Genomic DNA, 27,117 nt, shown 5'->3' on the forward strand with positions numbered 1-27,117 from the left:
GCGGCGGCGCGGGCTCGCGCTCCCGCCCGGAGGCCGCGCGCCCGTGTGCACGCGCGCCCGGCCCAGGCTGTGGCCGCTCCCGCCCCCGCGGCTCCGAGCCTCGGCGCGCTCCCCGGAGCGGCTGAGCGTCCGCGGACGAGGGTGAGTGCCGGGCGCCGCTGTCCGCCCCGCGGGGGCCGGGCTTGGGCGCGCTTCCCCGGGGACCAGCGGCGGGGGGCGGGGGGCGGGGGAGTGGAGGGCTCGCCGGCCCGGGCCCGGCCGCGCCGGAGGGCCCCGGGGCTCGCGGGCAGCAGCCGGAGGGGCCCGGGGCGCTCGCGGGCGCGCGGGAAGGAGCGGAGGACCCCCCTCCCCCGGCGCGCAGGAAGAGCCGGAAGACCCCCGGGCGCTCCCGGGCGCGCGGGAAGAGGCTTGGGACCCCGCGGGGTGCTCGCACAGGTGCGCGGGAGGCGGCCGCCCCGCCCCCGGGCGCTCTCACAGGTGCGCGGGAAGAGGCCCGCGCGCATGCGCGCCGGAGACCACCGACTGGGGCTCAGCGTCCTGGCTCGGGTGGGCCCCGGGGTGGAGGGCGAGGCGCGGAGCTTCGAGGTAGGGGTGGGCCCCGCGGAAGGAAGGCGGTGGCCAGACGCCCCCGGAGGCGCGGGACTGGGGCAGCAGGGGCGGGAAGGGGGTGGCCGCCGAGGCGGGGGAGGTGGGCGAGGGGGGAGGTGGCCGTGGTGGCCCTGCTGGCGGTGGGGGTGTGGGCAGTGGGCTGGGCGCACCTCCGTCTCGCCCCCGGGCGCCCGCGTGGAGGCGGGTGTCCGATCCGCGGGGACTCCCCCGGGAAGCGGGTGGCCGCCTCCCTCAGGGCGTGCGGTGGGAGTGGGCTGGGAATCGGCGGCCGCGCTGGGTCTCGGGGGGCTTCGAGCCCCGCGCTGTCCCCGCGGTGACCGCCGCCGAGGAGACGGCCCCCGGAGGCCCGGGAGCGCCGCGGCCCAACGCGTGTCCGCACGCAGCTCGGCCCAGCCCGAGGCCCCCCGGAGGCCCGCCGCCCCCGCGGAGCGCTCGTGGAGGGGGGGAGTGCGCTGTGGCCACGTTTGCTGCCGGCGCGGCCGGGGATCCCCGCTTTCTCAGGGCCTGTGCGCGGCGCCCTACTCGCGGGTCCCCGGAAGCAGGCGAGAGGTCCCTCCCGGACTGGGGACCCGGGAGAGCGGAGGGACGCGCCCCGCGGTCTCTCCTCCCTCGGCCGCTCTGAGCCCTGTGGCCGCAGGTCGGGACCTCTAGACCCCGCCCCCGCGGCCCCCGCCCCCGGGGTCGCACTCCCGCCCCGAGGGTGTCGCCCTCAGCCGCCGCTGCCCGCGGTTGCGCTCCCTTCTCGCGGAGCCTGTGCCCCCGACCGGGCCGGGCAGCCCCGTGCCAGCGCCGGTGGCCTGTGCGAACGTGCCCGACATCACGATGGGGTGGGGGCATGACAAGGAGCGGCGTCGAAATACCCGGTGCGCGGAACCAGCTCTGCCTGCGCCACCGACTGGAAGACGTCCGGTGGGGAGTTTGAATGCCAGCCGCGCGGTCTGTCCGCACCCACACGTGCTGGGGACCCCCCTGCGCGGGACCCGGCAGGTCTGGGGGAGGGGCTGGCTCGGGAGCCAAGGCTCCCAGAGCCTTTAAACAAGGAGGGTCTTGAGTAATTCCAGCACCTCTTAGTTTCCTACGAAACCGTATTCTCTATCTCCACCCCCCACATTTATGTTAAGGGAAAAGAAAAAAAACAATAGGATAACCTGCATTTGTACGCACAACACTGAAGGCGTGAGCATCGGCTCTTAATTCCCTGCCCTTCCCCCTTAAGTGCCGAGGGAGTGGGGAGTTCGCTCTGTTCCCGGCCTGTTCTCCGGGCCCCTCTCGCCATCTCATTAAATAGCAGTTACTCAGACTCTAATTAGGAACTCCTAATGGGTGCCAGCGCTGCCCTTGAGCCTTTTATCCTGAGCTAATGGCGTCCTATTATTAGAATACTCCTCTCCACACCCCAAAAACCACAGAAGCCAGCCTTCCCCTGCCACCAGATTTGCTCCCGGGATGGCCCTTGCCTGCAAATTTATGGTAATTGGCGTTCGGAGCCTCTCTTCTGGGGATAACTAAGCAAAAATTTTAATGAGGTAAGAAGTCTCTTGAGCTTTTAGCGTCGACTGCACAGATATTGCTGGTAATATAATTAGAACAGAATGAGCAAAATTGTAAGACGTTGCTTGTGTTTAAGGCAATCTCGGTTTGGGAAGGGAGAAAAAAATAGTGCGGATGTCTGCCCGAGACTACATGCGTGCAGGGAGATTTTGTATACGATCCTCTGGCCTTTTTGCTATCTGGGCGTCCCTTCAGGGAAGACCCAGCCTTGACTGTAGAAGAATCTGGAAGAGTGGTGAGGCCCTGGCCTCATCAATGAATGTCTTTGCACACAGTCCCCACTGCTTCCGTTTTCACCTTCTTAAGTCCCGGTACAAACGGCGGTGGGAGGGAAAAGGTCTCTTTTTAGCTTAAAATACACCTTTGGAGTCTTTGTTCCTGTTCCGGAAAAACAGAGGTTCTCCAAGCTCTGAACGCCTCCATCTGGAATCATATTTCTGTTGTTTTCTGAATGCCAACAGCATAAATTGCTCAGTAATAATAGCTTTGCAGGGAATCTGGAATCACTTAGGCAGCTGTAATGCCCCCGAGCCTCCCTACATCTGAGCTTTGTGACCCGAGAGGACTGTGGCTTCATTGGGCTTCAGAGGCGCCTGTGACGCCGTCCGCTTGCAGGGCAGAAAGCCCCCGTGTCATTTCACACATCTTCCCCTGGTGACTCAGGATAAGATCTGCTCTTCTCTGGAGTTCAAGGGATTATTGTCTCCACCGTGGCCCTGATTGGAGTTTTTCTCTTGCAGTTATTGTAATTATGTTGAAATTACAGTGTTGGTACCCAGCACATATTTGCAAAATAGTTCGCAAAGAGCAGCAATAACTTTTGTAATAAAATTAAAACTTCTAGGAGTTTATCTTTTGCCAAGAACCTGGCTCCTGCTGGAAACGATATTAAAATAAACAGTGCCTTGGAAATTGAAGCCATTCTCTGTCTTATGCAATGTTTGACCAATTAAAAATTAATTTCCTCCTTTCACAAATATTTACTGAGTACCTTCCGTGGGTCAGGCACAATTCTAGGGGTGGTGATGAGTGAAGTAGACCCAGTCCCCCAACCCCTTGCAGCCTGGACTCTAAGGAGATGAAAGTCAGTAAACGTGACTGTGTGAATTCTTGTGTAGTAACAGATCAAGACAAGTATTCTGAAGGAAAGGAATAAACCATGAAAGCACATAACAAGGAAACGTTGAGTTGAGATCTGAAGGGTGAGAAGTGGCAAAGGAGGATGGTATGGTGAGGTCCCAGGGGGAATCGTGTGCAAAGGCCCTGTGGTGAGGACTAGGGCACACTGGAAAACTGAAGGAAGGCCAGAGCAGAGAGTCGTAATTTGTAACTTCATATAATGTTGTTATTAGATTGTGATATTTCATTTATGTAAATTGATGGGGCTTCATACTTTAGGGCTTGATGGAGTAGGACATGGGTTAATTTTGCAGAGCTGAGATCTACCGAATCATAAAGGGAAATCACCAAATAAGATGATGTAGACGAAACGTTTCATAAGCTGATAAGCACAGTGCCAGCGTTAATGCTGTTACTGCTATTGTATTACGAAGTCTTAGGCTGATCAGTCCCTGATCTGGGACTTCCCAGCCTCCCGAACTGTGAGAGATAAGTGTCTGTTGTCTCTGATGTTTTTGTATAGCAACGTCAGCAGACTCAGGGTGGCTTTACGCAGGAACAATCTGCTTACAGATCTGCGGCTGCGGCGTGAGGACGGCTCGTCTCTGTACCACTCGGCGGGCGGTGCGGTACGTGGTGGCTTAGAGCCCGCACAGCCTTGAGCTCTGTTGTCTGGGCTCCGGCTGGGGCTGGTTCAGGCAGGCGGGGCCCCTGGAGCGTCCCTGTCTCTCTGCGGCCCCTCCCGGTGCTCTCCCAGCTTGGCCGCTTCAGTGTGCTGGACCTCGTCCACGTCGAGGCACCGTTCCTGAGGACCGCGTCCTGAGGAGGGAGAGCCGGGGGGAGTCCGCGCCTCCTTTCCCAGACTAGGCTCGGAAGTCCCACCGTGTCACTTCACGGCAGCTCCCGGCCTGCCCAGGTTCAAAGGCAGGGAACGTGGACCTCACCTCCCGTGGCGAGTGTCCTCTCGCGTGGTGAGAAGATCGTGCTGGAAGGGAAACGTCCGTGGGGCCATCTTTGGAAAATACCCTGTGCCGCAGCCCACTCTCTGGCCACTAACTTCCTATTCCTCCCGCGTGCAGTGTCACGACCCCCCCCGTCGGGTCCCCCAACCTCATCCTGTCGTGGCATCCGGCTCAGGCTCCAGCATCCTGTCACCGAAATCAGGCCCAGGTGCGCGTGAGCCGTCCTGGCTGCTGGTCAGGAGTGCAGCTTTGTGAACACGCTCTTCACGTGAGGACCCATGCCCGAAGCCACCTGCCCCACACCGGACATGCAGTGGCAGACGCGTGTGGGACAGATGCCGCGGGCCCTGGGGCTGGAACCAACAGGATGTTCGTACTTGGACAGAGACAGACTCGTTTCTGCTAAGGTACGGGCTCCTGTGGCCGTGGGGCCGGTGGGGCTGGCGGCCGCCGGGCAGGGGACCGGGGAGGGCGGGGGCCGCCGCTGGAGCCTGAGGGCCGTCCGGGGACAGGCTTCTCTCTTCCTGGGGGACCTCCCTTCCCCTGCTCCGAGCCTTCGACTGTTGGATGCGGCCCCCCTGCGTCAGGGAGGGGGTTCTGCCTTTAGCCAAGTCCACCAGCTTAAGCGATCATTCCCTCTAAACGGTGCCTGCCCAGCCACGCAGACGGGTGCTTGAGGGAGCGTCTGGGTACCGGGGCCCAGCCACGCAGACACGTGGACGTCCCCGTCACACCCGCCCCTTCCCGAGCGGATGTGGGAGGCCCCCAGAGCCTGGCCCATGCGTCCTGCGCTGCAGTCCGGCCCAAGCTGGCAGTTCCTGGAAAGGGCTCGATTCGAATTCCTGAGGATGATTTTTCCATTGCTCTTGGCCTTGCCTTCTGGATTCGTGGCGCTCCCTTGGAAGTCACCCTTTCTTGTCCAGAAGAAATGCCTGGTGTGTGCAGCTGACGCTTTTCTCAGCCTGCTTCCTGTTTCCGTCTTGTGCTGTCTCTGTCCCACGGAGTCCACGCTGGTGGTGCCTCTTCCTGTTTGTGCTGCAGACGTGGGGGGCCGCTTGTGGCTCCGTTGGGACTCGTGCCGTTTGACAGAAGCAGCGGTCACGAATGTCACTGGCGTGAGCCCTCGGTCTACCTTGGACCTCCGCTGGGCCAGGGCTGCTCGGAAAAAAAGTCCCTGAAATTCCCAAAAGCTGCAGTTTAGTGTCCACGAGGCAGGAGCGCCTCAGGGGACTCCTGTCTGAGAGATGCCGAGGCGCCCCGTCCGACATTTACGAGGCCTCCGCAGAGGATCTGGGTTTGACCCTTACTTGAAGCTCCTTAATTTGACGCTCTTGGAGAGGCTGGGAAACGGGCCCGTTTTATTTTTGACCCCAGCCCCCAGCAAGGCCCGGTTCCTTGATATTTGCTTGGTCCCAGTGTCGCTTGAGAACCGACTGCTTCCTTCCCGGACCTTGTCTCCTCTCGTTCCATCGCGCCACCAAGAAAAACCTCAGCAGCATCACTGAGACCTGCGTGGAGACCGCCCCGAGGCCGTCGGTTCGGCGAGGCTGGCCGTGCCCTCAGCCCCTCTGCCGCCCCGTCACGGGGGGCTCGGGGCAGGGGCCTGGCCCCCGGGGACCCGCTGGCTGCCAGGCGTCTGCTCAGCTGCTGGACATCCTTCCGACCCAGCGCCCTGCCTGGCCGAGAGCCCCGGGGTGGGGGGGGGGGGTGCATAACCAGTCATTCCAGAAGGCCCGCTCGAAACAGCAGGGTTTATTTTGGTCACACTCTGCAGGGATCTGCAGGGACGGTCCTCTGTGCCTCACTCAGCTGAGGGAAATGCAAACAGATCCTCCTCAGGTTCACACGCCCTTCCAAAACCCAGGCTGGGGCGCCTGCCGGCGAGCACTGCCGCTGTCTCTGGTGGCCCCTCCGGCTGGGCGCTCCAGTGACACCCCCCCGCCTCCCGCCATGTGGGCACGGGAATCCAGGCGTGGGTGTCACGAGGACGAGAACCAGCAGCTGCTGTTTGCAATGTGGCCGCTCGGGTCCAGAGGATGCTAAGGGGTCAGCATCCCCTGGGGAGGGCAGCGTGGGACGGGCTGGACCCGGGGGGCCAGGGCGTGCCAGCCGTGTGTCCCTCGGGCCCCGTTCCTCCTGGTGGCCTGCCGGCGGCTCCCTCGGTGCCCCCGTGCCCATCTTACAGCTTGTGTGCGGGGACCGCGTCTTCAGGCCTCCTGTCCTCCTCTCAAGTCCTGCTCGTCCTGTTCGCCCCCAGGTACACCTGGCTTCCTCTGGGAAGCGTCCCTGAATGTGCCGGGGAGGTCTGTCCCCCGTGCTCCCCCCATCTGTGATCATTCACTCAGTCACTGGGGACGGGTGGCAGGGGGTGTCTGTCTCGCCTCCCGGACCAGAAGCCCCGGGAAACCCGTCCTGCACCCGGCCCGTGTGGGGTGGCACCCGGTGGGCTTGGGGGGCTGATGAATGAGGGCTGGGCGTCCCCCCTGCAGCGGGAGCCTGTGAGCCAGGATTCTTCGTGGCCTGTTCCCTGTCATCTGTGCCCGGCATTTCGTGGGCTTCCGTCAGTGTGCGTTTGCGAACGAATGCATGACTTAGTGAGAAGGAAGCCCACCCAGCAGAGCCCTGGACAGTGCACGGGCTGTGTCTCTGCCAGAAGGATCGTGTTCTCGGCGGGCGGAGAGCTCCTGGTGCAGGGGAGAGCCGGTCTCCCCCGCCCTCTGCCCTGGAAGGATGGATGCCGGCTGTGGAATTCTGTCCCAGGACAAGACAGCAGCTGTGAAACGTGACCGGGGCAAGAAAAGTCTGTGCCTTAGTTCATGCCACAGCTTCTCATTCATCAGTCCTGGCACTTTGCATGGGGCGCTCACCTGCACGGTCACTGCCCCGGGAGCTGGCGGGAACCCCGCTTTGGCCGAACGTGGAGATTGGGTTCGGTAATTTTAGCCACGTGTGTTGTCATTTTGATCACGAAGCCGAGATGTAAAGAACAGTTCTCTTTGTTTCCTGAAGGCAGGCAGACAGCATGATTCGCTTTTGATGTAAGCACTTTTGTTATTTATTAAGGAGACCTTATGTAAAGGTTGGATTTTTTTTTTTTTTACTTTTTAAGTGTTTTTTCATTGTTGAGAGAGAGAGACAGAGCATGAGTGCGGGAGGGGCAGAGAGAGAGAAGGAGACACAGAATCGGAAGCAGGCTCCAGGCTCTGAGCTGTCAGCACAGAGCCCGAAACGGGGCTCTAACTCACAGACTGTGAGATCATGACCTGAGCCGAAGTCGGACGCTTCGACTGAGCCCCCCCAGGCACCCCATTGGGTTTTTTAAGGAGAAATACTGGGATGGGAGAAAGAAGCCCAGTTTATGAACCAAAGGTTGTGAACCACGAGGGGGAACGTTGAGTGAACTCCAGGCACCTGGGGTATGTCTCCAGGAGCAGCCCCAAGGCCATGGGGAGACCGTGGTCCCAAATCTCATGCCACTCGGGCGTGGCTCTAGTTGGTGGTTTGTGGGTGCCTTGGGTCTGCTGACACGGGGTGTGAACTGAGAGGCGCTTGCCCCCACCACCCCCCGTGGAGCTCTCCCCCCCCCCCCCCCCGCCGGTCCCCCTGCTACGGCAGGTGGCATTCGGCGGCAGACAGGACGAGGCCCAGAGGCATGGTAGCGTCTTTTCACGCTGTCCTGCTACCACCTGTTCCTGGAGGCACCAGCCTCGGCCCCGAAGCCTCTAGCAGCTGTCAGTGTGATGCACTGCTGGCCGCGTGGCCTGTCTTCCGTGGTGTCGTGGGCTTTGTAGGAATCTGTACAAACGGCTGGATCCTAGACTTCCGCCCTCCTGGAATTGAGAGAACACCACACAGGAAGCAGGGCACACTGGGGTCGTGAGTCCGGGTCAGCATCAGTGCTGATTCGCTGTGTGGCCTGGAGCTGTCACTTGACCCGTCTGGTCTCAGTTTCCCCTGTTGAAGTGAAAGGCAGGGCGCCTGGAGAACTGGGGCCATCGGGGTCCCCAGAGGCCTGGGTTTGGGGACGGGATCTGGAGCTGGACGTTTTGACATCCGGCAGGCTGTGTGAGAGTGTTTTCCCTGCAAACCTGCAGCCCACAGCAGGCCCCGGATTTAGCAGAATTTGACTTTTGAAAGTGACGTTTTCTTTTCAGGACCCTAAGCCTGAAAGCCTGGCCATCTCACTGAATTCTTCACCGAGGGCCCTTCCTCTTGGGGCCCTTCCGGAGTCAGTGTTGTTTTATTTTGTGCATGGACACACACACAAGTGTGCACACACACGGGCGTGCATATGTGCACATCTGTGCATAGAGGGGTGTGCATGTAGAATAATGTCTCTGATTCCCAAAGTAGTACCTCTTGAGGATAGACAATTTGAGGGCAGCAAAAGTTATGAAAAGAGAAGTCACATCATCTTGCCACAAACAAGCTTTTTAGACCTTTTGGTATTTTTCTCAATGTTTTTCTGTGGTTTCCCCTGTGTGCACACGTGCATGCGTGCACACACACACACACCCACATGCACATGTGCACACACACACACGTACACATGTGCACACACCCACCCCCACACACATGTGCACACACACGCGCACATGCACACACGTACACATGTGCACACACACGCACACACATGTACACATGTGCACACACCCACACACGTGCATGCGCGCGTGCACACATGTACACATGTGCACACCCACCCACATACACACGTACACACGTGTGCACACAGCACACATGTGCACACACCCACCCACACATGCACACACCCACATACACAGTGCACACACGCGTACATACATGCACACACATGTACACATGTGCACACACGCGTGCACACGCGCACACATGTACACATGTGCACACACACATGTGCACGCCTACCCACATACACATGTGCACACGTGCACACACATGTACACATGTGCACACATGCGTGCACACGCACACATGTGCACACACACCCACATACTGCTCTGTAAGTGGCATGTGCCGCCTTGTGATCTTGGTCTCTAGAGTCACTGTGGTCGAGGCGTTTTCACAAATGCTTGGAAACTTCGAGAACGTAGCTTTTAACCAGGGCCTATGAACACGACGGAACTTGTTGGTAAAATTCCTGGTCTGTTATCCCAGGGCTTTGCAGATAGGGATGCTGTGGGAAGTCCTTGTCCTCAGAGCTCTGGTTTTCCAGAGTGGGGCTTCCGTCCGCGTCGTGAGTGCTTCGGACATGCCAGGCGCAGGTCTCCCGAGGTAATCGGGTCTCTGAGCGGCAGGTCCTCGCACAGGGAGCCTGTGTGAGCCCCGCGGCCCCCAGGCCCGCCCCGCCCCCACCTGCTTTCAGCGGGTCTTGCACTCTGGGTTAAGGCGGTTTGACAAAGCAGTGCATTACCTCCGAAGGGGTCCACACTCTGTCCTGGCGTCCACAGAAACGTCTCTAAAAGCCGAAAGCCCTTTTCTGGAGCTCCTGTCGCTGGGGGGCTGGGCTGTGAGGGGCCGGGCGGCTCGCAGAGACCCCCGAACGGAAGGGTGGCTGCAAACACAGGCTACGTGTCGGGACAAGAGGCTGAGCGTCCGTGGAAGGAACGCCCCGCGTGTGGCCTTGGCTCCTTGTGAGAGGTCGCCTGCCGAGGAAGCACTGACCCTCCCCACGAGGAGACACCAGCTGTGCTGCGATTCTGTGCGGGGAGGCTCATCGCCACTGGTTCCGTCGCCTCTGTCCAGGCCTGACACACAGCAACTGTCCACGTCCTCCTGGAATTTCAAACGCTGGACACACTGCGGGGGACGCTGTGCGGTGCCTCACGGTCACGCACCCGAGTCGCAGCCTCCCCAGAGCCACTCCGATGTCTTACTGTATTTTGCATCTGCAAAGTGGGACTGTTTGTTTTTTTCTACAGTCATCACCTTCGTGAGACTGGTTTCCTCTCTCGCCCTGAGCTCACTTCGCGTTAGCTTCATGCTCCCAGGGACAAAATGAAGACAAGTCGAGACGTTGGCGACTTTCATCTAGAAACCACATTCAGTCCGATGTTCAAAGCGTTTGCAAAGACAGCAGATAATAGCACAAAGGCTCCTCAGATTCAATCTCGGGCCAGAACTATGAACCTTTAGCGTCCACATCTGCACTCACCTGGCTGTGTCTGGACCGCCCACTGGTCTGCCTGGTTGCTCACGCACGTGAACTCACGCTCGTCAGACCTTTTGTCTTGATTTCTCCTTCAAAGGTAGCAGCTAAAATAGCAGTGAGAGCAATTAGCACTTCACGTCCGCCTGGACACTGGGCAGAAAGCCTGTTCTGCGTGGCCGTCCGTGACCTGAAGCACACCGCAGGCGTTTTCCCTGGACCCACGGCAGTCCACACTCACTGTTCGGGAACAGCCCATGCCCGAGGAGGAAGTACAAGTTAAATAACATCCTCTTTTTGAGGATGTTTTTGGATGTGTTGGTGATGCAGGTGCAGTGGGAAGGAAAGAATGCATTATGTCTTAACCAAGAAGTTGGAGAGAAGGGTTTCTACCTTATTTTCAATGTGTATCAACAACAGTAGATCAACAGTGACATTGATAGCTAGGGCACTGGCTTAGGACTCTGCATAGTTGGGTTTAAAAAATTTTTTTTAATGTTTATTTTTGAGGGAGAGAACTTGAGCAGGGGAGGGGCAGAGAGAGAAAGGGAGAGAGAGAATCCCAAGCAAGCTCCACTCTGTCAGCACAGAGCCCGACACGGGGCTTGAACCCACCAACTTAACCGTGAGATCATGGCCTGAGCCGAAGTCAGACACTCAACCAACTGAGCCGCCCAGGTGCCCCCCCCACCACCTCCCAGGACTCTGCACAGGTTTTAATTACACTCTGTAGGTATCCGGTCTGATCTTGGACAAGGCTCCCTTTTATAAATCCAAGAGCTTAAAACTTTGAAAATGACAAAATGTGAGTTTTTATTTAATGTCACCATATCTCAATTCCGGTACAATTTTAAGCATCCTGAATAAGTTAATCAAGCACTCCAGCACTAGCAATGAAGGAAGTTACTATCTGTTGATTAAATCTACTTACTTATGATTAAGGTCGTATGGCTTCCATTAATTTTCAGTGAAACCAGATTCATTAATTGATAAGGACTGATAGCCATTTAAACAAACAGAGGAACATCTGACATCTTAAGTTGTGAAATATCTCAAACACCATAAACGATGTGTAAAAGGAAATAGACAAGTTATCCTTTGCCTTGGATGCTTTAAATTTTCAGAAAAACCAAATGATACCAAGCTGGGAAAACGTCCCCTTCCTTCCTTCTTGGGAAGTAACCTCTATGCCAGATTCCTGCCTCTTCTTTTCACATCCCGTAAACAACCTACAGGATTTTACTTCATGTGCAGGATGTGGACGGTATTGCACGGTATCTTTGTACCAACTGCAAACCCTCAAAAATTTGAAGTTGTGTTTTTGAGATGTATTCATAGCAATGTAAATTAGCTCATTTTCATGTATATAATGATTTTGGCAGACACGAGAGTAGTCTAAAAGCAGTCTAGTGAATTCCATTTGTGCAGCAGGACACAAAGCATTCTAAAACACAGGACTGAGCACGGTCGCTGCCAGGTCACCTTCCCTGCACTTCTCACAAACCATCAGTGGCTCCCCACTGTAACCAAGACGGAGGGGCTCCATGGACGTGGCTGGTACAGCCAGCCGCTTTCTGTTTCTAGAACCGGTCAGGCTTGTTTTCACCCCAGGACCTCCCCGTGGCTGCTCTCTCCCGCCTTCCCTGCTAACTGCTACCCCTCTCAGCGGTCAGCCTACCTTCCATACTCTCGGAGGACTCTTTCCCCATCCCAGAGTAGGAGTAGGAATCCCGTCCACCATCATCAACTCTCAGAAGTGCGTGTTTCCTTCATGGCACCCGCCACGGTTTGTATTTCCATTAGAGTTCATGTGACGGCTTTAGGTTCACCTTCCTCACGAGCCCGTGAGGGCCATGGGGCCTGGGGCCACGCCTGTTGTGTTCCTCGGTGCTTCCTGGTACGTCGTACACTTCCTGCTACATTGTGGGTGTGCAACGTGATCAACGAGGAATGAGCCAACGAATGCACATTGTTCGTTATTTATCAGTGCTGAGGGATCCATGGGAAGCTAACAGCACAACTGAGAAAAACCGGGATTGAGTTGGCACGGGGAGTCTCTTATTTTCCAGCTTTCCGTCATTGTGGGACACTCCACTTTATTTCAGTGGATGCACGGAACAGATTTACTCGGAAAGGGCCAGGTTCACCCAAATACTGCTCAGAACTGCATTTTATAGCTACAATTTGCACACTGTCAGTGATTCTCTAACCTTAGTGCTCACACTTGTATGTTGGGCCAAATCCATGATTCTTGAATCTTGACCCACGAAGAAAGATAGATGCTTCTATTTCAACAGATTTTGAGTTTGCATTCTTTTTTTTTATTAAGTTTTTTTGATGTTTATTTATTTTTGAGAGAGAGACAGAGCGTGAGCAGGGGAGGGGCAGAGAGAGAGGGAGACACAGAATCCGAAGCAGGCTCCGGGCTCCGAGCTGCCAGCACGGCCAAGGACGCGGGCCCAGAGAGCCCGCGATGCCTTGGCCTTGAGCGCAGCACTGTTGAGCTGCCCTCAGAGCCGGGAGCACAGCGCCTGGAGCAGGACGCCTCGGGCTGACCGGCAGGGGTGCTCACCCCTATGGCCCCCGTGGCTCCCGTGGCCCGCTCCTCTGGTGAACACATGGGATGAGCCCGGGCAGGTTTTCCTGAGGCCACGCAGTCAACGCTCCAGAGATGGGAAAAGAGAAGGCTGCCGTGGTTTGGGTCTGTTGCTAATTTTTTTGGTTTTCTGAGACTAGGAACTCGAACTGTCTGGGCTTCAGGCATTTTCTCCTTTACTGAATCAAGACGGTGGTGACACTTGTCCTCACGCATGGATCGCGAGGGGGCTCGTCTGGGTACACGGGTGGGGTTGTTCGCGCTCCTTCGTCCCGCTCGAGGCTTTCTGTGCTGCTGTCGGGGCGGGAACCTCGCTGTGCATGCTTTCCCGGCAGGAGCTGTGCTGTGCCCGGTTCTCTCTAAACGTCCCGCTTAACCCCCTGGGCGATGCGGTTCTTGTTTTCAGCCAGTCTGACTGCGGTTTCCAGGGACGGGAATCCCACCCAAGTCAGCATAGGTTACAGATGGAACTTATTAGCTCACGTACGTCAGAAGCCCCGGGATGCAGCTGGCTGTGGGCACGGCTCGATCCAGGGGCCTCTCTTTCCATCTCCTAGGTTTAGCTCTGTGTGTTGGCTTCCTTTTCTTCTACTGAAAACAAGCTTTCCTTTGATTTCAGCTCCCTGACCCGCGGAGGCAAGGCCCTTTCTCCTCCTGCATCAACTGGAAGGCTGATGTGTCACTGCTGCAAAAGACCTGGCTTGAGGCCGTGCTCCGCTGAACCCGGCACCGAGGAGCGGGCCGGGCCCGGAGCAGCCCTGTAATTAAAACCCACCCGCATCTTCTAGGATTACAGAGCAGTATCGTTTATCTAGGAAATGGAGAACCCGGCATAGTTGTGGAGGAGATTAGAAAGCCCATCTTTATTTCAACCCCCAATTCCTTTCAAGAACTCTTTTTGTGAGCAGGATCCTCGTTCCTTGATAAAACTGTAATGTGTGTCACCCTTGGTACAGCTTCCGAACCTTCATGTGTTTTCAGAGTTTGTTTTTCGTTGTTTACCTAGTTAGCGCCATCCATCCATCCATCCATCCACCCACCCACCCATCCACCCATCCATCCAGCGTTTACTGGTTGTGCTTGGAGAACCCATCCCTGTGCTAAAGACAGAATGACTAATGAAATCTTCTGTCCCGAATTTCACGTTCTTCTAGAAAAGGGTGGTGCACGGGCAGATGAGGGGCGATACTAGGTGGAGCTAAATTAAGACATTCTGGGAACACAGACCACACCACCTCACAGGAAAGGGAGGCAAGCGGTTTCTACCGGATGGGGTGCACGGGGCTGGAGCTCAAGAAGGAGGGGGATCGTAGTTGAAATGCTGACCAAGCTGGCTTGGGGCAGGAGGAACCCGTCAGCCCAGGATCTAAGATACAGACCTGCACGAGGGCGCAGGTGTCCTGGGAACAGCTCAGAGCCTCCTTCACCAGCCTTGGCCTCGGGACTTTAGGAAGAGCTGTTACATACACCTGTTATTCAGGAAATTCTCTGAAATTTTACTTGGTGCAAGTGAGCCCTGCCAAAGATTCACCCCCTAAAGTTATAAAGATCGTAACCGCCCTAAATGACTCCCGCCAAAGCGCTCTGAGCAGGTGCGCGCACGCCGCTGACTGCTTTATTCTCAGAGCTGGGTGGGGCACCCAGAGTTACTAGGACCGGGGACGGGACACCCTGGGCAACCGACAGAGCGTTTGGAGACAGTGTGGGCTTCAGTCCGCCCAGCTCGTGGCTGTGACGGAAGTCCCCTCGCACCCGATCAGTAGCGCGTGCGGAAGCATTGGGCGTGGTGCTTCTGGGCCAGGTGCACTTGAGCCAGGGCGCTGGTCCCACTCTGGCTCTGCCACTTACCAGCCGCGTGGTTGGTTCGTTGTATGATGTGGGTGAGATTGCTTCACATCTCCTTTCCTCTTCTGTAAAATGGGGCTAGTGAAAGCAAGGGCCTCACAGGACGGTGGTGAGGGTTGTGCATGGTTGCATGATTTATCACAGGAGAACCGTGCCTGGCACAAGAGATGTTAGCTATCGTTTTTATCGCTACTAGTGTGTGGTCAGCCTGTGTTACAGTTCATCTGCGCTTTTAGGAATCTCCTTCATAAAAAATAAAAATCATACATTGTAGTGTGGTCACATAAACCCCAATCAATGCCACTGGACCTACCGGAGGGCACCGCTTACATCAAATTATTCACCAAAGTATGTCACCAGCCACTCTGTCCATTTCCTTTTCTTTCTTTTTTTTTTTTTTTAATGTTTATTTTTGAGAGAGAGAGAGAGAGTGAGCGAGCAGGGAAGGGCACAGAGACAGGGGGAGACAGAATCCTAAGCAGGCTCCAGGCTCTGAGCTGTCAGCACAGAGCCCCAAGTGGGGCTTGAACCCATGAACTGTGAGATCATGACCTGAGCCAAAGTCAGTTGCTCAACTGACTGAGGCCCCCCCCCCCCCCCCCCAGGCACTCCTACCCCGTCCATTTCTAAACTACACAGACTATGTTACCTAAGTTGGTTTTAGTTTTCTTTTATTCACTGAGTATCTCCACGCTTGAAACCTCGTAGCTCTCTCCCGGACACGCTGGGCGTGGACCACTTCTCATGTCTTCCGACACCATGCAGCACCGTGCTCTTGGTGGCCAGACAGCAGTGTTACTGGGATGTGTTTCAAAATGAAGAAGCATCTTGGGATCGATGCTTCTTCACGCCTGGCTTTGGACTTTGTAATTCTGCACACATAGTGTGATGGCCCTCCTAAAACTCCACTCTGTACTACGAACAGGAAACATGAACCAGGCATTGGGGTGAAGATCAGAGCCTCGCGGAACGTCGGTTCATCTACAGCCTGGGCTCCCTCCTGACCCACCAGCTCTAGGCCCCCTCCAAAACTGCCAACTGTTTTAATTGGGGCCCAAAGAAGACATCATCTTGAAAAGTAATATTGGTGTGAACAGCCGAGGCAAACCAACACATTCTTTAATCCAACAGAAAATTCCTGGAGCTTCCTATGAGTTTGTAAGACTCTGTGACAGTTCTATTTATGGCTTTCTTTGTTGATGAACCTCACATCGAGTGCTGGCTACTTACCAGGAGGATGGTGTCTTTCTGGTGTTAAGGGAGGCACACAGTGGGGACAGCACGGGCACTGTCCCCAGGGCCTCTGGGACCTAATGGGTGTGGATGGAGACGTCTATGGAGCAACAGGCTGGGCAGGACGTGGACAGCACCCAGGAGGAGCTCCTTACAAGCAGTACGTGTCACGGAAACTCACATAAGCTTCCTAAGTCGATTGACAAATAGTTTTTTAAAAAATTTTTTTAATGTTTACTTATTTTTGATAGAGCATGAGCAGGGGAGGGGCAGAGAGAGAGGGAGACCCAGAATCCGAAGCAGGCTCCAGGCTCTGAGCTGTCAGCACAGAGCCCGACGCGGGGCTCAAACTCAGATTGTGAGATCATGACCTGAGCCGAAGTCGGACACTCAACCGACTGAGCCACCCAGGCGCCCCGACAAATACATTTTTTTTTTTAAAAGCTGACTGTAATTATTTAAAGGATTCTTTTTAGCAACCTATATTACAATGAAGCATATTTAATTTTAAATCAACTAATTTCTACGTTAGAGACACAAATAATGTTCCCATTAGGATATCGTACGATCATTAAAAAAAATTCATTGTTCATAGTGAAGAAACTCATGGAAAGAAACTGTAAAACTTTGGTTTAGGTTTCTGTGAAGAAGAAACTCCTTCAGGGGGAAATGCTACATAAATGACATTTAAATAAGACTTGTTCTTGAAACACTTTCTGACTACAGTCGAGAAGGGAGCCTGTCACTGTCACCTACGTATCCACCCTGACACGTCCCTTTTCACCATCTGCCGCAGCAGCCCCCAGAAGCAGTGTTCGGGGCAACACCTGATGGCGATCACTCGGGAAAGAAGGCCTTCCTGATGCCACGACCGGGTGCGGGGTTTCGGTTACTTCATGTGGCCAGGACGGGCACCCTGCCCAGAGTCCTGCAGGACTCCCTTCCTGGAATTCTGATTCTAGAACCAACCACCACATGGAGGGAACACTGTGACTCCCAGCCCACGGAAATTGGGCGATAACCTCGTCAGCAGGATTGCTGAGGCCTCAGGACTGTTAGATGCAAAACGGGCTGACTCTTCCCCATCTGTTTTTTTTTTTTTTTTAAGTTCATTTTGGGAGAGAGGGAGCGTGCATGCACACAAGCAGGGGAGGGCAGAGAGAGGGAGAGAACCCCAAGCAGGCTCTGCACTGTCAGCACAGAGCCCGACATGGGGCTCGATCCCACGAACCATGAGATCATGACCCTAGCCGAGATCAGGAGTCAGACGCTTAATCGACTGAGCCCCCAGGCGTCCCTACTCCCCATCTATTTTCAGGCAAAATCACAGCAACGGGCCATTCAGGGAGGAGGGAAGACAGAGCTACTACTGTGGAGCTTCTTTAAAACCTTTCGGGAAAGGAAGTGGTCCCTCTGTGTAATGTCCTCATTTCTCCTGTGGACTCTGACCCGCCCATTCTTCAAGGTTTGGGAGAGACTCGGAAGAGGCCCGAAGTGGTGCTTGGGGACCGTCTTCCAGAAGCGCTGGCCAAGAGCTTCCGGTGGGGGGTGGGTGGGGAGGGCTGGCCTCCCGGCTCCTAACTCGGCATCACCGTGCCTGACGTCGAGTGGCAGGCCGTCTTGGGGCCCAGCCGGTAACACCCGTGTGCGGCATCGCCTTGGCTGGCTGGACGTGAGCAGGGACTGACCTGGTCCCGGGGTGCACAGCTGGGCACGTGGCTGAGCTGGGAGGGGCTCTCGTGGCCGCATCACTGATATCCAGGCAAGGGGGCCTCTGCCCACCGGCTCCAACCCCAGCCGGGTTCCCCGGGGAGCCTGGGGCCCGAGCATCCGCGGAACAGCATGAAACCGTCTCTGCTGCAAATATCCCTCAAAAGGACAGTTTCACAACTTTCACGTGTGCCGAGGAGTAGAAGTGGTATTGTCACTAGAACTCTAGAGGCAGGATTTTCGAGAGGATTGTTCATCTTTCTCTGGGTGGCTGGGCCGAGAACCAGTTCCGTCTCTCCCAGGTCAGCAGACGGCCCGGCGGGCCACACCACGGGCTGCTCTGGATTGTGTCGGTTCCTTTGTGGAGCGAGAGCCCGTGCTTCATTGTAGCTACAACATACCCCACGCTTCCCAGCCCGAGTCTCTTGGGCCTCACACTCGTCCTGTAGGGCTTTCAAAACACAGAGCCCCAAGCGTAAGCTTTAAAAATGCGTGCTGTTCTCTGCCGTTCCTTTCAGTCTGTGATGATTTACAAGAAGACAACTCTTAGGGTTTTCTTTGAACCGAGTCCAGCCAGAGAAAGAACCAGGAAGTTCTGGGGCCCTTTCTCAGCCACAAAAAGAAATAAAATACTAGCTTGGTCCTCTGAGGTCTACGGTCTTAGGCGGAGTGCAGAAGTGTGAAAGAACGAGCCTGAGAACACAGCCAGTCCCTCTGACTTTCTGCCCGATGTGAAGGTTCACAGGTGGACACTTTTACCCGTTTCTCCCACTGCTGACTCTGGCAGCCGCCAGTCTGTTCTCCGCATCTATGAAGTTTGAGTACGATTTGTCAGTACATCTCAGACCTTCCCTTGAGTGACCTCACTGATGAGAAAGCACCGCTGGGTCCCTGGGGAGACACCACGAGCTTTGCTGACACAGTGCGTACAGGTTTCCAGTTCGTTGTCACGCTGCCTCGCTGTGGGTCAGCGGTCACGGCCACCTCGCCGGGGCATGGCCGCTGGGGCCGGGATGGACAGCACTGAGCCTGCACCACAGCGGGGCTGGGCCACAGCTGAGTAAACAGGAGAGCCTCCTCCACCACCCGCGCCCCCGGGCAGGCCAGGGTTTCAGCTTACTCTGCATTTCCCTGTGTCGCGGGACTCTGCTTTGCACACAGCGGACGTGCCCTGAAAGTTACTGTTAAAGATATCTGGAAAGGAGAGACAGAGGAAGGGAGGGGGAGAGAGAGAGAGAATTGAATGTCTTGAATTTTCAACTTGAAGACATTTACTGCTAACATAATGGGAAAGTTTTTTTTTTTTTAATGTTTATTTTTGAGGGAGAGAGAAAGAGAACGAGTAGGGGAGGGGCAGAGAGAGGGAGACACGGAATCCAAAGCAGGCTCCAGGCTCCGCGAGCTGTTTCAGCACAGAGCCCGACACGGAGCTTGAACTCACGAACCACGAGACCATGATCTGAACCGAAGTCGGACACTTAATCAACCGAGTCCCCTAGGCGCCCCGGGAATAGTTTTTTAGTAATAGCAGCAGGAGGAACAGGGCAGGCAGGTGTAAATGCTGAGCGCTGAACGTTTATGAGGACCAGGTAGGCGAGGTAGAAACCAGGAGAGGTTGAGGGAAGGTGATTGTCATGGATCTCAGTGGAGAGGCTAACACATCCTACATGTGGTTTCCTTCCCTGTAAGTTCTCTTCTTTAGAAAGCTGGTACACGGTCGGGCCCTCCCTTTACGTTTGTGGTAAAACTGCCAAGATCCTTCCAGGCTGGGGAGTCTCAGAAGGTTTTGCCAACTTGGGAAAGATATTTCATGGCTTTACAGTTCACCTGCACGTGCTCACATCTGCCTTCTACATACTTCCTTTTTAATTCTTCTTCTTCTTCTTCTTCTTTTTTTTTTTTTTTTGTTGTTGTTGCTTTGGCTTTTCTTTTGCTGTCCATGGACTGTTTGTGGGGAATTGCTTCCCTGAGGTTTTAAAGACACGATTCCAAGAATGAGCAGTGCAGACCGATTTCGGAGTTAGGCCTCTGAGGCCAGCTCCAGAGCAGGTCCTTCCTCCCAGTATCTTTTGCAGGTCCTTCCTCCCAGTATGTTTTGCCACTTAATTTGAATCAACCGGAAAAGACTGTAGGAAAACTCATATTAATACAATTAATAAGGTCAATTATGCTCTCTCACTGACCGTTCTTTACATGTACATCTCATTACTTTGAAAATAAGCTGTTGATATTTGACTGCTTTTTAGCCGCAAAATGAGCAGTTTTGTTCAGATCAACCCTATGTGTTTAAAGCCCTCTGCCTGAATTGGGTTCTCCTTCGGGGGCCTCACAGTCAGGGCAGGAACAGGGGAGAGAACACTTCCAAAAATCCCTAAATTATTCTGTATATCTTCTCCATCAAACTCTCCAGCAGCCCAAAGTCACAAACCCCTTTCCCACCAAACGTGAGTCCCCTAACCTGAAAGTCAGGGGCAGCGCAGTAGACCCCACTGACACAGAATAACCCCACTGAAAAGTGCACATTCAAACGCCCTCTCTCTCTGTCTCTCTCTCTCTCTCCCATAAACAGGAACAAGAAGAGTGTGGTGACACCATATGGAAACACCTGATGTTCCACAAAGGAAGAGGCTCCTGATGGATCCGTGAGGAAGGCCAGCTCTCAGGGCAGTAATTGTGTTTTTCTAACACCTGGGCAAGTGAATTATGGACACCCCCCGGGGGTGAACAGTGCGCACGCAGACGCATCAGGACTGCTGCTGATGCTGCGAGGCCAGACTAATATAAATGGGAGTCGTACAAATAAAAGCTCCGTGGGGGGGGGGGGCTCTCTACCGAAGCCCGAGTTCAAGTCCCCCTTCTGAAGTTTAGAGACAGCCTGCCTGGGTGGTGTTTGTCCTCGGACCCAGTGAGGAGACCCGGAGTGATGAACACTGACTCGGAAGGAGGGGGCATGCCCCGGTGGGTCGGCCGACCCACTACCCAGTAGCCCAGTGCTTTGGGGACGGAGCCGCGGATACCCGGCCGGTGCCTGCGCGGGACCCTCATCAAAGATCAGTGCTGCGGCCTGGGGACCAAGCCACGGAGACCCCGACGCCCGGCTGGCCGGCGGTAGCGTGCCTGCGGTTCAGCAGCTCGGCCGAGAGTGCATCTAGCGCCGACCCCCTCCTCCACGCGGGAGGGCAGCGCTGTGTGAGCGCCACGGGGGCTGTGGACGCAGAAGTGAAATCTGATCGCGGGCCAGGAAAAGCCTGCGCAGCTAGAGCCCCAGAGGAACCGCCGACCTTGAGTCAGGGCGCGGTCATGGTGGGCTGCTGAGCGGGGGTCGGGCCGCGGCGGCGAGCGCAGGCGGGCCCATGGAGAACCCGGTGCCCCCCTGCGCCCTCTACCCCCGGGAGGACCAGGGCCGCGGGGCCGAGGCCGGGGGCGCCTTTGCGCAGGGAGCGTGCGGCCAGGCCGGGGACCGGGGCGGCGCTGCCGCGGCTCCGGGAGAGGGCAGCCTGCAGCCACCGGACGCGCAGACACCCTGCAGTCTGAGCGCGTCGCTGTGCTTCAGCTCCGGGGACGACTCCCCGCCGCAGTCTCGCGCCTCCGCGGCGGAGGGCGCAGCGACTCCCCCGCCCTCGCGTCGCAGCGGCCAGCGGGTGGTGGAGAGGCAGTGGGAGGTCGGCAGCGCGGGCGCCGCGTCCCCCGCGGACTCCGCGTCCCCGGAAGAGCCCGCGTCCGCCGAGGAGCGCGCGTCCCCGGAGGAGCCCGCGTCCCTGGAGGAGCCGGCGTCCGCCGAGGAGCCCGCGTCCCCGGAGGAGCCCGCGTCCCTGGAGGAGCCCGCGACCCCGGAAGAGCCCGCGTCCCCGGAGGAGCCCGGGGACCCCGCGCCGGTGCCCCCCGGCGTCGGGCCCGCGCACGGGGAGCCCGACCTGGTCATCGAGGTGTCCGGCCGCCGGCTGCGGGCGCACAAGGCGGTGCTGGCGGCGCGCAGCGACTACTTCCGCGCGCGCGCGTCGCGGGACGTGCTGCGGGTGCAGGGCGTGGGCTGGGCGGCGCTGCGCCTGCTGCTGGCCTACGCGTACAGCGGCCAGATGGCGGGCGTGCGACCCGACAACGTGGCCGAGGTGGTGGCCGGCGCGCGCCGCCTGCAGCTGCCGTGCGCCGTGCAGCGCGCCACCGACGCCGTGGCTCCTCAGCTGAGCCTGGCCAACTGCTACGAGGTGCTGAGCGCGGCCAAGCGGCAGCGGCTGGCGGAGCTCCGCGACGCGGCCTACCGCTTCATGAGCGACCACTACCTGGACGTGCTGCGCGAGCCCGCCGTGTTCGGGCGGCTGTCGGGCTCCGAGCGCGACCTGCTGCTGCGCCGCCGCCTGCGCGCCGGCCGCGCCCGCCTGCTGGCCGCCGCGCTCGGGCCGGCCGGGGAGCGCGCGGGCAGCCGCCCGCAGAGCCCGTCGGGGGACGCCGAGGCCCGCGGCGACGCCGCCGTCTACTGGCTGCACGAGGCGGCCGGCGAGTGGCGCGAGCTGACGCGGCTGCCCGAGGGCGCGCCGGCGCGGGGCTGCGGGCTGTGCGTGCTCTACAACTACCTCTTCGTGGCCGGCGGCGTGGGGCCCGCGGGGCCCGACGGCCGCGCGCGCCCCTCGGACCAGGTCTTCTGCTACAACCCGGCCACCGACCGCTGGAGCACCGTGCGGCCGCTGCGCCAGGCGCGCTCGCAGCTGCAGCTGCTGGCCCTGGACGGCCACCTGTACGCCGTGGGCGGCGAGTGCCTGCTCAGCGTGGAGCGCTACGACCCGCGCGCCGACCGCTGGGCCGCCGTGGCCCCGCTGCCCCGGGGCGCCTTCGCCGTGGCGCACGAGGCCGCCACCTGCAACGGCGAGATCTACGTGTCCGGGGGCTCCCTCTTCTACCGCCTGCTCAAGTACGACCCGCGGCGCGACGAGTGGCAGGAGTGCCCGTGCAGCAGCAGTAGGGAGCGCTCCGCCGCCATGGTGGCCCTGGACGGCTTCATCTACCGCTTCGACCTGGGCGGGGGCCGCGGCGACTCGCAGGCGGCCGCCGCGCCGGCGGGGGGCGTCAGCGTGCTGCGCTACCACTGCCTGGCCAAGCAGTGGAGCCGCTGCGCCGCGCACCTGCGGCCCCCGGGCGCGCCGTCCGGCCTGCAGCCCTTCCGCTGCGCCGCGCTGGACGGCGCCATCTACTGCGTGAGCCGCGCGGGCACCTGGCGCTTCGTGCCCCCGCGGGACAGCGAGCCCGGCGCGGACGTGGGCGCGGGCGAGGGCGGCAGCTTCGAGCCCGCGCCGCTCCGCGCCCCCTTGGACGCCCGAGGCGCGCTCTTCCCGTTCGTGCTCAACCTGCCCGAGAAGCCGGACCGAGGCGAGGAGGGCGCCGCGTAGGGCGGGCTGGGGCCACCTGGGCATCTCCCTCAGGGACGCCCCCCGTGGGCCGAGATTCAAGTGGGGAGAGGGGGAGGGGGGCGGGGACAGAGAGAGTGGGCGCTGTCCGCGGGGACCACTGAAACGCTTATAAGTTGGAAGCTTGTCGCGTGGCCTTGAAGATTTTTCGCAGCGCTGTCTTAAGGTCTGCCGCCCCATTCTGCGTTCCTTTTCGCGTCGCTTTGCTTAACGGGGTCGACGGTGTAAGTTGTGTGCAAATAGGGAGCCTTACAAGGATGACACGGGATACCTGAGGGAGAAGGAAAAGGACTGGGAAGATTAGGCCTGGGGTACAGTGGGCGGGACACAGAGCGTGCCCGGGTGGGCGGGGGTGCGCCCGGGTCCTCGGGGGCACGTGCGCTCCCGGGCGGAGCGGAGAGCTGGCCGGACGTGAGCCTGCGCAGCAGCCGGCTCGGGGGCCACCGGGCTGCAGCGAGGAGATCCCTGAAGTCGGTCACCGTGAGCTGTATTGGTGAGCCACCGAGAGAGGGCCACTCTGCCGTTGGGCCCCTTATAACTGACAAGTAGAACTCTTAAACCTTTTCTAATTACTTAAAAAGCTCATGTCATCATAAGGTCAAGCGTGGGTTGGGTTTGTTCCAGGTTTCGCAAGAAGGTGGGGTCTTTGGTACAATAGGACTCTTGTCCAGCACCCGGCAGAGACGTTTCCCGTGTCTACCGCGGATGCCACAGAGGGTGGGTCTCGCACCCCTCTCTCAAGAGCAGTTTAGGATGCTTAAATACTTTGAGATTTTATTTTTAAGTGGTACCTACCCCCAAGGTCCGGCCAGAACTCACAACCCAGAAATCAGGAGTCACACTCTCTACGACTGAGCCAGCCAGGCATCCCCTGACGGTTAAATGTTTTCAAGTTAAAGGATCTTAATGATTATGTTTGATGAAATAGTAATGATTTGCTCTTTTTTGAATCTTAGATCTTTGGTGAATGAGTGTTTCCCAAAGAGCAGATCATGAGTAGGGAAAGCTGACTGACAAGGACACCTGTCTGTTGGAAAAGGAGCCTTTGATAGACAGTGTCTGAATATTCTCAGCCACCTTCATGTATTATAATGGGCTCAAAGAATCGATTATCTCTCCCTCCCAGAGAAAGAAGGTTGAAACCACTCCTTTTGATGCTTCCGAAGACCAACATGTAGGCACATTTGGAACCCGCTATTTACGGTGTTCCCAATATATGTTACGTAATTCTGATGAGGGAAATTAATTTTTTAAGCATGACTCTAAGAAAACATAGCAGAGTGACAAAAAGCATATTAGCATAGGGAAAATAACATCTACTTAAAACGTAAATAGTAAGTAATTACGGGAATTCTAATTGAATTCCAAAATACCCTAGTAGACTTAGTGTGGAGCTCAGTACTTTGAGGGATCACAAGCATTAAAAACAAATCGGTTGATCCTCATTTGTTATAACATTTTACTTTCCAGATCGGTGTAGACTGAGTTTACTACTTACTAAGAACTTAAGGGTACGATACATGCTCACAAATGGAGGTGAAGCGATTTGGATTCCGAACCCAATCCACTCTTTGATTATGATGGGAGAAGTTTGCATTGAAAGTCACTGGCATGTAATTAGATGGAATCATACACACCTTATGGCTCCTTACTTGTTCATCCAGTGATGGGGGTTGACCTCTCTGTAGCAATAGTGGGTGATTGGGAAACAGGTTAGAGTCTGTGGTTACGAAAGTTACCGGTTAAGTATGTTTAGAAATGACCGGTTTCATCTTGACGCATGTGCCAGAGGAATGGAGTTTACGGTTTCGGTTACAAGTTTATTCATTCTGGCGATCTGTGTGCTTGCTCGTGACTCTGCTCACCAACCAGGAGGACAGCTTGGCAGCCTGGTTAAGCATCTTAAGACAGACAGGCGTCCTATTGCCTGACTTTATCGGCCTTTTATAGGAGCAGAATGCAGAAATGGTAGTAGAAGGAGAATTTACAGCAAAAGGACACAAGGTTCGTTGAAAGAAATGTATCGCAGCACATTTTTCTCTGGAACGTTCTTACATTTATGCTAAAGCTTTTATATGAAATGGAACCAGGCTAATATTTTCTTTCCTTAAATATCGAATTCATGAAGTATTATCACTGTGATTTTGCTTGAGAAACCATTCCTGTGATGCTTACTGTTCGAAAACAAAATGCCACGGAAGGGGACTTCCGAACTAGAGTCACCCGCACAGGGGGTACCGGGGGACTTGGGGAGCGTCGGGTGTCCGGTGCAGACAGCCTTGCAATCACACAACCACCTGCAGCTCTGTATTTTGTTTTGTGACTTGATTTAATAAGAAATGCTGGTCCTAGACCTTGCGGCGCTTCCGGGGGGAACTGGCCGTGGAGCCCTGGGGGCTCGTCCCGGTGGAATGCCCGAGGACATCTGGGGAGGCCGAAGGGCGAATGAGGGCTGTAGAATCTTCTGTGTCTTATCTCTAAATAGGAATACCTCATAAAAAGTACTGCAGGACCTGGCAGGCCAGGAGGACCAGTTGATTTTGCTTTCGGGGGGCGGGCGGTACCTGCAGGTGCAGCCGCACGGGTTTGTACTAGTCACACGAGCCAAAAAGCCATCCCTCTGGGGTCGCCGATGCGGAGGGTTGCGTGGGGAGGGGGCGGCGGGCAGTCCCTGCGGGGACCGGCCTCTGAGGGCTGTTGTTGCCAGGAGGCGTCTGTTCGTGTACCACGTGATGTTCGGAGTCTGCACCCAGCGCTGTGCGGGAATGCCTCGGTGTTACTCGTCACCCGCGTGGGTGCAGACGTGCTCCTGATGATCGATCTGTCAGCGGCAAGTGAAGCCAGTGTCGGGAGGACAACCATCCACAGTTCTCGTACAGTCCGTCCCCGCACGCTGACATTTCTACAGACTTGAGAGAGCGGTGGCATCGTCAGGGGAAACCGTGGTGGACATGAAAGCTTGATGCTTTGGTTGGTGACCAGTAGTGGTTTTGTTCTGTCCGTCGAGGTTCATTTGAGAGCCAGAGACACGGGCTTCACTTCCTGGGTTTTCTCTTGGTCTCGGGAGCAGCCTCAGCACCGGCGCGGACGGCTCGGCAGCTTTCTGGAGCTGCGTCTGGGACCTGCTGATTGGAGTTCTGCGTCTCCGGTGGCCCCTCTCTCTTTTTCTCTAAGAGAACTAGCCGAAGCTGTGGACATGCTTTGGCTCCAGTGAAAGATCTTACAGCGCGGGTTCTGCCGCAGACGCCTGAGAAGCGGAGCCCTCTGCTGTATCTCCGTCGCTTTCTGCCGTTGCCTTAGTAATGCTGGTAGCAGCCGCTTCGTCTGTGGGTCTCTGGGGTAACATCCTGGGCAAGCTTTGGAAACGGGATGTGTTGGAGGCCCTTTGCCGTTCTTCCTGAAGTCAAGGTGGTTTCTGGACGCAGCCGGCTGTGACACCTTGTGGGGGCGAAGTGTAAGCAAAAGTGCTGTGTTGTGTTGTCTTATCTCAGATGCTTTCCTGGCTTACGACATGTTTTATCTGGGCATTAACGAAACGAAGAAGATGGCACTCACAATGAGCACCCGGTCCGGGGGCGCCCGCCTCCCCGTCAGTAAGCAGTCGGCACTCGACCCGCACACGGGGAGATGCCCGGCGGCCACCGGCCCTCACGCCCCACCTGCGGGCACAGCCGCTCTCCACGTGCTCAGTGAATCACTCACAATGAGCTGAAGTGCAGGCTGGATGTGTTCTCACGTGTTACCGAGGCTCCTCCAAAACTCTTCCAAGCGGCAAACAGCTGCAGTGTGGCGTTGATTAGAGACCCACCGTCCCTGCTCGTGGCCCGGTTCAGGCCAGCTGATGCTTGCGTGCAGTTAATGTATTTATTAACGCTTTGGTATTCACCACCTGGGCACAAATGCTGTAAAACCTTGTATGTGTCTGCGTATGCCGAGATGAAATAAACCAGCTCCTCAAGTCTGTGA

The 27,117-nt window shown here is 56.8% G+C and overlaps 1 protein-coding gene and 1 long non-coding RNA gene across 12 annotated transcripts; one reads left to right on the plus strand and one right to left on the minus strand.

Annotated features, from left to right (window-relative positions):
• Positions 1-11: 11 nt before the first annotated feature.
• KBTBD11 (kelch repeat and BTB domain containing 11) lies at positions 12-27,117 on the plus strand. Of its 11 annotated transcripts, none has more exons than XM_053900760.1 (3): positions 12-141; positions 13,584-13,864; positions 20,322-27,117. In XM_053900760.1, exon 3 carries the CDS (start codon positions 21,106-21,108, stop codon positions 23,131-23,133), a length of 2,028 nt encoding a protein of 675 aa, XP_053756735.1. In that variant the 5' UTR covers positions 12-141; positions 13,584-13,864; positions 20,322-21,105; the 3' UTR covers positions 23,134-27,117. The 11 variants fall into 11 exon arrangements, with proteins under 11 accessions (XP_053756735.1, XP_053756734.1, XP_053756737.1 ...); XM_053900762.1 differs by lacking the exon at positions 12-141 and adding an exon at positions 180-477 and having other exon boundaries at positions 20,322-27,112; XM_053900765.1 differs by lacking the exon at positions 12-141 and adding an exon at positions 181-435 and having other exon boundaries at positions 20,322-27,112.
• LOC128776472 (uncharacterized) lies at positions 16,262-21,757 on the minus strand. The gene is made up of 2 exons (XR_008421522.1): positions 21,667-21,757; positions 16,262-19,878 (listed from the first exon to the last, which is right to left on the minus strand). It is a non-coding gene; the product is annotated as an uncharacterized LOC128776472 (long non-coding RNA).

The sequence above is a fragment of the Panthera pardus genome, unplaced genomic scaffold (genome assembly GCF_024362965.1).
Source record: "Panthera pardus isolate Hobbes unplaced genomic scaffold, ASM2436296v1 HiC_scaffold_13, whole genome shotgun sequence".
NCBI lineage: Eukaryota > Metazoa > Chordata > Mammalia > Carnivora > Felidae > Panthera > Panthera pardus.